The 13,806-nt window shown below is 37.2% G+C and overlaps 1 protein-coding gene across 1 annotated transcript; it reads left to right on the forward strand.

Annotated features, from left to right (window-relative positions):
• Nucleotides 1-3,493: 3,493 nt before the first annotated feature.
• On the forward strand, nt 3,494-4,366 carry LOC105442601. Its single transcript, XM_030978641.1, has 2 exons — nt 3,494-3,605; nt 4,042-4,366. Exons 1-2 carry the CDS (start codon nt 3,502-3,504, stop codon nt 4,364-4,366), a joined length of 429 nt encoding a protein of 142 aa, XP_030834501.1. The 5' UTR covers nt 3,494-3,501.
• The last annotated feature ends 9,440 nt before the right edge of the window (nt 4,367-13,806 follow it).

Genomic DNA, 13,806 nt, shown 5'->3' on the forward strand with positions numbered 1-13,806 from the left:
TGTATATCCAGGGATACAAATTTCACCATCGTCAATCTTTTCACATAAATGAATTTCACTGAGAGTCATTATATATAAGTTAGCATTAATAACCATACACCTTATTTCGTCAATATGTTTGATTATCGATAAACAATTTAAATGAGCGATTTTAAGTCCCTTCAGTGATTGAAGCCTGCTTAAATCTCTATAAACTGAATCATCATCCCCATCTATAAAGTTAAGCGTTTGATTATTTCTGACCGGCATAAAAATGAAAAGTACAACAAATAAGTTAAAAACAACAAACAACTACAATGTTACGAAAATGCACAAATAAATAGAGCTTTCAAAACTTTACCAGGGAAAGAGAACGTGGCAAACAAAACAGCTCATTGTTCAGTTTAGTCACTTTCGGTTATTGTCAGCGTTTCATAATGCATTTACGTCATTCTCACTTCGAATAACTTAGTTAATGGTTCGTCCATTAGTAGCAGCCACTTTGGCGATTACTCTCCCATCACTTGTACACATGGGATTTCCCGCTTTCGTTCCCCCAAAAATTCTTGCAATACAGCACTGTGTACTGAACGCTTTAGTACAAAATGAATGAACACGTTTTAACAATGATTACTTAATGCAGATTGATATTCAATAATAGCAATTTTATTCGTATTTGTATGATAACGCATTGCCTCTAATCTATTTTTGAAATAGAGCGTTTGCCAACAGATTTTAATATCCATAAGGGAAATATTACTTCGTGAGTCTCGTGAAGAGACTAATTGAGAGCCCGTTTTGCGCATGTGCACCCGTTATCGCTATGTCGCCATTTTGGAAGAGTAACTTTTTCCTGCATTCGTGAAAATTCGTGAAATATCAAAGCTTTAAATGGTTCTCTGGGAATTTTCAAACAGGTAAGTTATCGTTTGAGCTTTCCTTCATACATCAAACCGACTGAGGGGAAGTTTTCAGGCCCATCTTTAACGTCTTTAGCAAAGGGTGATCGTGATAGGATGACACATTAAGCATATTCAATTTGAACCAGAAGTTGACCCAAAGTTGGTCAGGCATTACCCTTTATACACTATAGTGTACGGGCTCTCCAAAGGATAAGGTTATCTATTCACAGTGCATTTAAAAATGAGTCAATTATCACTTTTGAGATGAGATTTGAATATGAAAATGTAATGTCTTTTCAAAGAAAACTAGAAACATTTGACCCCAAGCGATCACGACGCGTTTATTTTAATAACTCTTGTTTCAGCCTTCATCAATATGGGATTATGAACATCAATATGCAATTGCTACCACTCGATTTAAAATGATAATTAAAATCTCCCTCTGAATTATGCAGTAGACGCAATTGTAATAAGATATGTTGGTTGTTGTTGATATTTACCTTGTCTTTATCGATTTTTTCCTTGCTGATACAAACTAAAATGTTAGCTTGCATTTATATCATAAGAAATATCTTTAACAAATATTATAACTCTGAGTAATTTAATTTGGTACAGATTTTACAGCTTGTTTTCTTTCGTCCCCTCCCCCAAAAACATAAAAAGGAAACGCCTAAACTTTGAATAACATCACATTTTATGAACATGTAATCTTCATTGGATGTTAATCGTCGCAAGCTAAATCATAGTTAAAGTTCAATTGGCTTGTTTAAAGCATTTATACTACCTGGATTATCGAGAACATTAATTATAAAATCTATTATAGTCTAAGGGAGTAATTCCGACACCGTATTACATTGTCTGGTAAATATCATACTGTAAATATATCTGTGACTTGATTTTGTTTTTCTTTGAAATTATTTATAAAAGCCATTGTCATTATTAGTGCAAGTGAACTTTAGAAGCATTTGAAAAGAAATCTTCTATAATCCAACCTTTGTTCACTCGCTGTCATTTGGTAATTTTTTCCAGCAACAGGAGGGGGGGGGGGCGTTCAATGTCAAAGAGCCAACGAAACACACAGTTTGGCCCATGTGGTGATAGTGGGTGTTATTTTGTTTTGTTATGTGCTTGCTCGAAAAACTGACTTGTCCCACATTTCAATGAACCATCTCTTTAATGCGCAACTACAAAAAGGCGAGATACTGTAGATATTCCACCCCACCCCACCCCCTTCCTAGCCCACCATTGTGAACCATCGAACTCAAGATATTAATGAATCTTGCAGAGCCAATGAACTGATTATAATGTTAGGGTCGTGATGTCAAAGATCAAAGGGTCATACATGTATTTGAAAATTAGCTTGTAATTACGATATTCTGAATTTATTTATTTATTTGTTTATTTCACATATTTAGGGTATCTCATTCAGTTTAAAAACTGGTCTTCCATAAGGCCCTGTCTCAATCAAAATACACATATATACAAATTCTCAAAACAAAATCATACATCTAACACTAGTAGGAAGAAAAAGACAACAAATTGAATAAATAAAGCATATTAACATCATACACAATAATAAAGAAGTAAAACTAACAATATGAAATAAGTTACGATAAAAAAAAAACACCTGATCTTCATGTTGCCTTGCTTTGTAAAAATACAAATAGATATGCAAAATGTTTACATACTTGATAAAGGGAGAGAAGAAATAGAGTATAACATCAAGTACGACAACAAATATATATATATATAGTAAAGGTAAAACCGTACTAAAGGTAAATAATGATACAATATAAGAAGTTAAAATGACCTTTGTATTAAAAAACAGGAAGTGAGACACCGCTCATATAATATTGTAAAAGGGCAAGAAAGGTCAGATTTTACAATGTTCTGCGAGATAGAGGATTCATGATAAAATTGACAGAGAACCTATAAATCTCCCAGATCCAATTTAGTAGATACAAAATTAAAATGAGTTTGAGAAAATGTAAAAACATGTTACTTCTCTGATACCATCCGTTTAAATACATTGAGAGTTAAACAAAGTCGGGCTTCCACTGTATTTATGTTCCACATTTTAACGCCATAATTAACGAAAGTGTTAGAATAAAATTCAGTATTGCACTTAAAAGGTTTCAACAGATTCGTATTATTATTTCGAGTTGTGCGTTGCATAACATCATCTAGTAGTACAAATTTATCAGACATAGCTGGAGGAGCTAAATCATTCATACATTTAAAAACCAGACAAAAAGTGGCCTTGTCGAACAATTCATTTAGAGTTGGCCATTTTAGGCCATCCAAGACCTGTCGCGACGGAATGTGCCAAGACTGTCTAGAAATAATATAAGCTGCTCTTTTATCAAGTTTATTTAGCACATCGACATTATATTTAAATCGACTAGACCATAGAGCAGCAATAAAGAGCATGTAGTAATACATAGCCCCAGTACAATTGCTTTAGTTGATATTGAGTTAAATATTCACGGAGCCTGACATAGACATAGACTTAGTGGTCTCATATTTCATGTCTGTACATTCCTATCACTAATATGATTAATCCGCGTGTAAACAGAACCCCCCTTTTATGTATCTTTCCAGCGTACCGAGTTTTTGTCGAATGGGAAGGAAATCTTGCACCATGGATGGATTCTGCCTTCTCTATCTGTTCCTGATCCTTCTGATGAGATCTGGTGATGTTGAAACCAACCCTGGACCGGACAGGTTAGTCTATATGAATATATTGCAACAGTAATGACCAGTATGGGCTTGTAACGAATTAACGATCACCCATGTAATCACGTTATCATGTTATGGGTGCCTTTGTATATTAATTTAGCTAGCTATTCTACGGAGTATAGTTTGACACTTCATGTTGTTTTTGTCAGACCGGTAATAGGTACACGCATGAAGCTGCAGGTATTTGGCAGTGCACAACTGTAAGAGCTAGTGTACATAGATATGTAGGATGGAGTAGTTTATTCTTCCAAGACATATAGTTGTACAGTCTGTTCGCCTGAATGCTCATCACGACTGAACAAAACTTACAAAACTAAATATGAAAATAGGTGCTTAAATGGATGCACAATATGGGTCACAACTTTCAGCACAATAAAAGATATTTAAGATATGCTACATAACATATGTTTTTTTATTACAGAATTGTCAGTGAGGACGAATTCATAAAGCTGTCTAAGCTGATTGAACCTAGCTACTACAAAGTGGTGGGCGTTAACCTGGAGATCCCCAATGCAGAGCTTGATCAAATCTCTGTACAACGTATGCTAAATACCAGTGATGCATTGATGACTGTGTTCACGAGATGGAGAGACAAACAGCCTCCAGGCTCAGACTTCAGGGCTCTTCTTGCAGAGGGATTAGAAAGAAGTGACCTAGGGTTCTTCTCTGGCAAACTACTCGCTGACAGTCTCGTCCCACCCAGGACAGGTGAGAATAAGAAGGAAATCATGTCGGAAGCCCCATAGAGGGCCCTTACTGCCATTGATAGTGTCTTGCTCTTGCAGGCAGCCAACAAACATAACAAACACCGATTTGCCTCTTCCTCGTTTGGCACAAATAGGGTTACTTAGAGCAGGACATCCCCGACGGCGAACAGCCCACGAGACTGATACTGCCGGTCTGTTTAACCCTCAACATAGTTGTCAGTCAATAGGACATTGGTTTTGTGGGTCTTGTGGCAACCTTTTAGCAGGTTTGGTAGACAGATATTGTCGGTATTGTGATATGTCGGTCGCATGACCTGTGGTCATTGATACACATTATAGACTCCTGTACGTTGTGCTGTGTAATGGGGCTTTCACATATACACTCCGGGGCCCGTACGGCCAGTAAAAACAGACATTTTGGGAATTTTTTCGGACGGTGTCCGGCCGGTTGCCGAAAAATTCCTACGGGCGCCGGGACAGTTTTTTTTAACCGTACGGGCGTCGTGCTGAGTTGGATACTCCCAATTCTCTCGGCGTTTTTATCTGACCGTTAGGCCGTAGAAATCCCGTAAAGGGCCCGTAAAGGGCACGCAGTTTTAATACAGGAGGTGCGGATACCAGAGGACACATACAGAGTGAGTCAGAAAAAATGTTCCACTTTTTAAAAGTTGTATTGTTTGAAGAATGATTATTTAATCATGAGTTTCATGATATATCTTGATAGAGTTATCATCCCAGTACATTTAGGTACCATTTTCATTTGAATATCTGCATGCATAAGTAAACATCAGACAATCTTTACAAGACTGCCATATCTCACTTGCGCCAAGTTGCTAGGTGTGGAATAAAATAATGTTTTGAACAAAGACAGCCACTTTTTTCAATTATCCAATTAGCCAGACAGACAAAAACAGACAAACACACGCACACGCACACACAAACACACACACACACACACGCATACACACACGCACATGCACAGGCACACGCACACAAATGAGCACTCCATTCCCGACAAGGCCCACCCAAACTGTTACTTTTTATCGGAAATTCTTCTTATCGTACGAAAAGTTAAGTGGCCGCTGTCCTTTTGGTGCGTATTGGCGGATGTTGTGCTTCATGATGATGACGATGATGATGATGATGATGATAATAATGATGATGATGATGATGATGATGAAGATTAAGATGATGACAATGATGATGATGATGACATGATGGTAGTAGTGAATGTGTACAAAAGGAAATATTTTTAGGGTTATGCCACTTAAACATTCAGCGATCTTGATAAAAAATCAATGCTCAATCAGAAAAGGGGTAATTATGAAACAATTATCACCGTGTGTGTTGTGTGTGTGTGTGTGTGTGTGTGCGCGCGCGCGTGTCTGACTGTCTTTGTTCAATGCACTGTTTTATTCCTCACCCAGTAACTTGGCGCAAGTGAGATCTGGCAGTCTTGTGAAGATTGTCTGATATTCAGTGATGCATGCAGAGATCTAAATGAAAATGGTACCTAAATGTACTGGGAGGATAACTCTATCAAGATATATCATGAAACCCATGATTAAATATTCATACTTCAAACAATACAACTTTTAAAAAGTGGGAAATGTTTTCTGACTCACTCTGTAGTTCAGTGCACCGCACGGCACTCAGCTGGGCCTCGGCAGGGCACCTTCCGGGAGCCATCGGTACACCTGCTCATCGGACGGAGTCCGTAAGGTAACCGGCCAGCACTCGGCCGGCACCCTGCCGGCACCCTTACGGGTGCCTTGCATTTCACTCGACCAATTTTCTCCGGGCACCTCCCGGGCGCCGCAGAATATGTGACCACACATGCCGTAGAAATGACAGTACTTGTAACTTGTAAGAACTCTTCCATCGTCCAGTTTTCGGTTAATATGACACCAAACCCTCTCTCTCTCTGTCCACAGTTGATAACCCAACCTCGCTGTCATCGTCTACCGTGACACAGGAGGCGGGCTTGAACAGGTATTATGTTTTTATATACTGCAAAAAAGACAACAATGCATTGTATGCATTGTTGTCATATATTATTTATAGTGCCATAGAGAGATAATCGTCATGCATGTGTTTCCATGTATAAGTACATAATCTGATAAACTGTTTATGGAAATAAACGCACTATTTCACTTCAAAGTAACCTTTGTATTTTATATCAAGGTTATGTACACTGTTGGTCATAATGGTGAAATAAATATTTTTCCCCCAATTTATTGAAGGATTTTGACAATGATTTATTCCTAATAGATCTAGATAATAGTATACATTCTCAGATTATATTAAATGACAATTTGGGAGTGTTTGTTTTGCGTGACTGCTAAAGCGTGTATGTGCTACTATGCTAATCTACTAAGGGACCTACGTCCTTAAGTCATAACAGACAGTAATGGGGATTAATGCCTCATAAAAGGGCACTAATATAGCACATCGAAACGTTTTGATCCTGGGGGCTCACAGTAACGAGGCCATTGCTTAGCCAATGAATCATGACTGTACGCAGCGGGCGCTAGGGTACGTCGACGCCCCCACAAAAACAAAAAAACAAAGAAAATGCAATAAATTTTCAATAATTATTGCATTTTCTCCAAGTCCCCAACAGTAGGGACTGTAGGACCACGCATTATGGTTTAAGGCATGCCCACATAGAATATGTTATTATGTTTGGGGTCGGGGCAAAATGCAATGAATTATTGAAAATTTATTGCATTTTCTTTGTTTTTTTTTTTTATTTTGTGGGGGTGTCGACATACCCTAGCGCCCGCTGCGTACAGTCATGATTGATTGGCTAAGCAATAGCCTCGTTAATGTGAGCCCCCAGGATCAAAACCGTGTCGATATGCTATATTAGTGCCCTTTTATGAGGCATTAATCCCCAGTACTGTATGTATACTATTATCTAGATCTATTAGGAATAAATCATTGTCAAAATCATTCAATAAATTGGGGTAAAAATAATTATTCCACCATTATGACCAACAGTGTATGTAGGAAACCTGCATTGGGCAAGGATCTTGACTCTCATAAAGGAAATATAGGGTTTTATCCTTGCTCGCTATTTGGCCCAAATCTGCCTCTCTCGACTCAGGTGTATAGAATGTGTACCTAGCAAAGCTGAGGTATTAATGACACCAGTGCCCTAAGGAAGCTTAGTATTAATACTCGTGAGAATACCTCGGTTAAATATGACCAAATTATTAAATCATGTCATTACAAAATTATCATTAACAAGGTTAACATGGATTTTGTTTTGTTTTGTGTGTCATTTACTCATAGAATGGACCGAATCGTCACGGATGGTGAACTTGATAAGCTAGCAGGTTGCCTTCCTACAGACTACTACAATAGGGTCGCCATTAAATTAGGGGTTAGCTACGCCGAATATAGCAATATCAAGAGGCAAAATGCAGCAGCATTAAGAGATGCTAATTTTGAGATGTTAATGAATTGGAGACGCAAAAAGGATGGTGGAAAAGTGAGAGATCTTGATAAAGCTCTAGATGAGGCTAATTGTGGGGGGCTTGTGTACAAAGATGTGTAACTATTTCATGGTATCCACAAATGTATGTATAATGAACGCGATTTCAAAGACTATATATTGACAAATCAGCCGAAGGGATTTTCAGAAGCCTTAGTCCATCACCTATTGAATTGTGCGAACATTACTGCCAGTGGCATATTACGTTATATGAACCTGATTTCAGTGGGATAAACAATGTGATATTGAATTTACCCTTTAGCTGAATTGTCGAGAGTTTTTGCGATCTCGTCGATATGGTAAAAGTAAAAAAAAAAGGTCAGTGTAAGACTTCTGGTACTACCGTACTAATCCACATTTGCCATTGACGATTCGCTATTTTGTAATAATTTATATATTTCGCTTGCCTATTCCATCCATTTTAGTTTACTCTTCCCTTAGTACTAAATTTTCTTTTCCACTTTAAAGACCTCGTTATCCGAATCACATCATTTATTCTTGTTAATGCTGTATATATATTTTCATGGTACTTTTCCACATTGTGATTTCGTTGTGAATCTACTCAAAAAGCTGCATTAGGTGTCTTAAAAACACAACTCCAATATTGCCAATTCCATGGCAACTAACAAATTCAGTTATTCAGATCATTCCTTTTGAATGCTATTCCAGAGGTGACAAATCCAATAGTTATACGCCATATGGATCTTTCACAATAACATTCCACATTCAAAATTATATTTATTGTAGATAGAAACCGTGGACTAAATGACCACAAATATATAACGCTCGCTAGGTTTCATTAAATAACAAGTAACACACAAATGCTTCAAATTGTGTGTCCTGTTACCCAATATATTAGCAGGAACTCCGTTTTACATCCTTGATATGTTATGACTCCATGTAATATTATTTCAATATACATATTTTTTAAAATTGAATTTAAGAAAACAAGTTATTCGTTGAGAAAGTGGTAAGGTTCATGAATCGATACAGAGTGGTGGGTTAGGAAGGGAGTGGGCGCGGGGTGGGTTGCCATAGCAGACTTGGTTTTGGTTGTTATCGCAGTATAATGTTTGTTGCTTTGTTGGGCAAACACGTAACAATACAAATTGTACCATATTGCTGACACTCTTTACTTCCAAGTAGGCCAAAACTAGGTGTTTAGGTGGCTCGGAGACGCAGGGGATACCCCTCTCGTTACTGATAAACTCCAACTTGTATAACTGTAGTTACAGGTTAATCTTGAAAAGAGTTTGGAAATCAATGAATAAACCAATTTAAGCATCTAAAGTTCACTTGTAATGATAATGACCTTGGCTTAGATAAATACATTCATATAAACTATCAAGTCGCGGAAATATTAAAACTATGATATCTATCGCATATCATAATATGGTGTCAGTTTTATGCCCTTAGATTACGGGAATCATGAATATGACTATTCTCGATAATCCAGGTAGTATATTCAAATGCTATAAACAAGTCAACTGAACTTGAATAATGTTTCAGCTTGTGACAATTTACATCTACTCAAGGACGCATGTTTATAACATCTGATGTTTTACAAAGTTTTCGTGCCTTCCTCGCCATTATGTTTTTTTTTAATTTGTAATAAATTGATTTCTCTTCAAAATTCATTTTTGTTATTGGACTACATTTCATTACAAGATAAAATGAGGAAATATGAAAAGAAAAAACCCAGAGAAATTAGAGGGTACTGGAGAGAGAGAGAGAGAGGGATAGGGAGAGAAACAGAGAGATAGAAAGAAAGATATTCTTCCGAGAGTCATGCTCATATATAATTATTATTACATATGCACGGTTAACAACCAAATCATTTATTACAAACAAACTCCCTTGTTAATTGTTGGATGTTGGTGTATTTTTCGTAACTCAAGAACGAAAGGTGGACTTGTTGATACCTCAAGACGAAAACGTTAATATGTCACATCCTCAGGAAAGATAAATTGGTGCAAACCAGTTGTTTACACACTTAACAAATGGCAAAAATTGCTAAGGGCATACATAACTTAGTTGTAATCACTGTAGATCTTATGTTATTGTACATGAAGCCAACTAACAGTTCGTACCGCTTAAGAACAATGTGAAGGAACTTATTTCTTATTTTGAATTTATCTACAAAATTAAGTGAATACAAGTTGGTCATTATTTCAATACAAATATAATAAGCCATATAATGAGCCATATGCAAAATTTCATTTTTTTAAATACATCTTTTCACAAGAAATTGTAAATGCTTGTCATTTCTAACCAACGGCCATTACTGGAGTGTACACAAATCGTATATGGACTTTAAAACGCGTTCAAATATGTTTGTCAACTTGGCCTTTGAACGAGACACGCTAACGCTGCGGCTGCTCTGCGGCTGCGTGTACGACTGTTCGTTTGAATATTACAATAAATAATACCTGTGTATTTTACGAATTTAGATAACCTTTCCCGTCTTTTGAAGCCTATTTTTAGTTGATCTGCCGTGTAGCGTAGCAGAGCATCTATTGATTTCGTGAGAATCTATATATATATATAGTTTTTCCTACTCCAACAAAATGTGCATTTTCTGGAGAGGGGGAGGGGGGGGGGGGCAGACGGAAAGGCGCACCTGCCGGTCTCTGGCTGCATCACATCAGCTAAATAGAGCCTTCGTGGTATACCCTCAGCATTGTTTCACTGTGCATACACTGTTACGGGCAGCGACTGGCAAGGCTTTGTGTCTGCAAACTATCAGGACATCTGTTTTAATAGTACAAGTAGGCATGCATGCAGCTGTTAAGGATAGTATACTTGTTTGCGAGATCATGTTAGGGACTTTCCCCATATTTTCACAATGTGGGCCTAGGTCGAATAGGAGGTCGGTGTTATTTCCTGTTATTCTGAACTCTCGTGATCTTTCTTTCCTCATCAGGGAGCAGATGTCATCTCAGAAGATCTAGGGACCAACATAGTCTACAAAGGCCCAAGAGAACTATTAACAAATTATAAATCATATTTTAGAAAAGAGATAGAGAGAGGGAGAGAGATTGTGAGATGGAGGGGGAAGGAAGACAGAGAAAGAGAGAGGGGGAAGGGGACAGAAGAATGAATAGGGGAGAGGAAGAAAGAGAGAGAGGGAGAGAGAGAGAGAGAGAGAAAAGAGTAAAGAAATATTGCCTCTGACAAAGTCTACGTAGTCAGAACAATTTAATGAATATGTATCACAGGAAAATAATCAGGCGACTTTAAAAGTAAATATAGTGTACATAGATTTAATGGAGGTTCATCTGCTCAATAATGTACACACCAATAAATAACACAGCAATATGATTTTGATTCAATATTAAATAAGAGTATAAGAGTAGATCATGTCATTGTATATATCGTTCTATTATTATACCAACAATCCATGAATAATTTCAAGTTCCAACATTCAATATTCCCCAAAGAAAATATACATTGCCAGCAATGACTGAGTCATCCTTCGGGGTATTATATAAAAGTTATACTTCACCAACTCTAGCCCGGTCTTTGTATACATCAAGTAAATTGTTGGATTAGACTTAGTTCGTGAATACAACCTCTCTCTGTTTCTGAGGAGGTGAAACGAAGTACCCCGATGTACGAAGTAACCCAGTGCTGCGGTGCATGAACTGCGAAGTCGCTCTAACCTGACCGGTATACGACCGCAACGTGCGAGAACTTGAAGACTAGCTGTGAGTACGTTGTCTGAGCGTGTCGACTACGACCAAGAGCACCAGTCCGTTGATAGATGGAAAGGGTTATGGATACGAGCCCAGCTCGTCCCTAAGAAAAATGATATCGAAACAAAATAGCCAACCAATTTTCCAAAATAGACACGAACCAAAATAGACACGATCTAGCCATAACGATATTCATCCTAATAATTTACAATTATCCTCACAATCTCTCTACAGTCTACAGCTTTGCTTCAATGAAATAAACAATGCAAACAGACAACATGTATAAACGACTGTGTACAGTTCCTTTCATCTGAAAATTGTAAAATAGCATATGTCTTTGATATATATATAATCATATATAACTATATAACTTCTCAGTACAATGAAATTGTTATACCTATAATATTATAAGCAAATAAACTAAACAACGTTAACTTTTCATTATTCAACATGCGAGCTAAAACTAATATCCATTATCTCATAGTTCACAGAAAATAGCTTTCTCTCTATGAAATATACGGAATAACCTTCCTTTCTGATAATTACAAATAAGGTAACAAATTTAAAGGGAACATTTCTATAACTTACAGTTCAGATGTCGAAACAATGAGTCTAGATGAGGTGAGGGCTGTTAAGGATTCTGCTGCCTTGTCCTATAGCGAATGTCCGCTATCCCAGCAACATGCATATAGCCTGTGGCTGTTAAATTCACTTTCGTGTCCAACACCCCTCCTCATTCACTCCAAAATCAGACCAAGATCAGATAGGTCTGATCCTTTCAATATCTCCAAAGCATCATGACTAAACTGCACTAAATCCTCAACCCACTTTGGTTCTCTCAATAATAAACCCTTAATGCCAAAACTGTCCCATCAAAATTCCTTTTAATGAATCCTTTATACAAAACAATCCTATCAAAATTCTCCTCATCCTTTCCACACACACATACAAAGATAAACACCTGCTAAACTAGAGAATCCCAGTTAGTTGACCTAGGCCTAGTTACCGCCTAAATTGCCGCCAAACCGTCCATTCAACTAACACATGTCCATTGAATTATCTGCCTATTCAACTCGACAGGGTCATAAGGGGTTAGAATGAAAGAAATTCCAGTCACATTGTGACACACGTTTACATCTTGATGGAGAGTAGAATGGGTGGATGAATGGCTTGCCAAAAGACGTTAGTGCAGGGCTGGGTTTGAACCTTCACCCCTATGATTGGGAGTCAAGTGGATGAACCACTATATTGAGATACTCTGAGGATTTTAGAAACAAGATTGCAAAGATTTTCAAGAAATCAAATTTAGGAAAATGTTAATACCATTTTTTTAAACTTCCTATAATCATTTTTTATTTTGAAAATGTCGATAGGGGAAGACAAAAGTTTACCGTTACTTTTTAATACGTTTTTATGAAGGCTTTCTGACCGTGTTAAGGCATGATTTAAATAAAGCCCTAAGAAATTTGGTAATAAAAAATTCAGCAAAGATCATATAAACATTATCCAGCCGGCAAATTTATTTATTTTTAGCATGCAATCAGCAATGTCGAACATGCTTAAAGATATCCATACGAAATCCATTTGTGTATTGGATTTCGAAAGTGAAAACTGTGTTTATAGACCGCTCACGGGGGAGAGTGGGGGGGGGGGGGCTTTATAAACACGGGTCTTTATATACACGTTTCTTTAATACATGTTTCAGTGAAAACATTTTTTCAATATAAATAAATCATGAGATCTTGAAAGACAGGTTGTCTTTCTGTACAGGTGGTCGCTTCAGCAGGTGGTCGCTAAAGCAGGTTTGACAATCGTTAATGATAACGCAATTAATAGAGATACACAAACTGGTTCATAGTTGTTACATAGCTATATTCACGCCGTATAGAAGCAACTATAATGCAAAAAGTTAATACATATAGCGATTACCCTAATATGATTACGATAATTGTGATTTCACAGATATTCTTTTAGCGATAATCTGTTAGATTCATTTATCGTATTGATATGAATTCAGATGAAATTTGAAGCAGTACCCGTCACCAACAATATTTGACCCCTCCCCCTACCCCTCCTCCTTCCCCACCCCACACCTACATAATGTTTGTTAATCAATGAAAGAAACAAATCTTCTGAAACTGCGCCTGCCGGAAAAAATAGGAGGCAGGATCAGGTCACAATGTATTTTGCCATTTCATAATCATAATCATTCCAGATCTGTTTAACAATTGAATTCGCTTTCTGATAAATGTAATATATTCAGGAATATTGCTTTGTTGTTTGAT

Source organism: Strongylocentrotus purpuratus, unplaced genomic scaffold (assembly GCF_000002235.5).
Source record: "Strongylocentrotus purpuratus isolate Spur 01 unplaced genomic scaffold, Spur_5.0 spur5_scaffold_1, whole genome shotgun sequence".
Classification (NCBI taxonomy): Eukaryota; Metazoa; Echinodermata; class Echinoidea; order Camarodonta; family Strongylocentrotidae; genus Strongylocentrotus; species Strongylocentrotus purpuratus.

Bases quoted from the DNA above. Each gene is read 5' to 3' on its own strand.
- LOC105442601 (XM_030978641.1), top strand. From the start codon at position 3,502: ATGGGAAGGAAATCTTGCACCATGGATGGATTCTGCCTTCTCTATCTG. The intron at 3,606-4,041 runs GTTAGTCTATAT...TTTTTATTACAG, and splicing joins ACCAACCCTGGACCGGACAG to AATTGTCAGTGAGGACGAAT.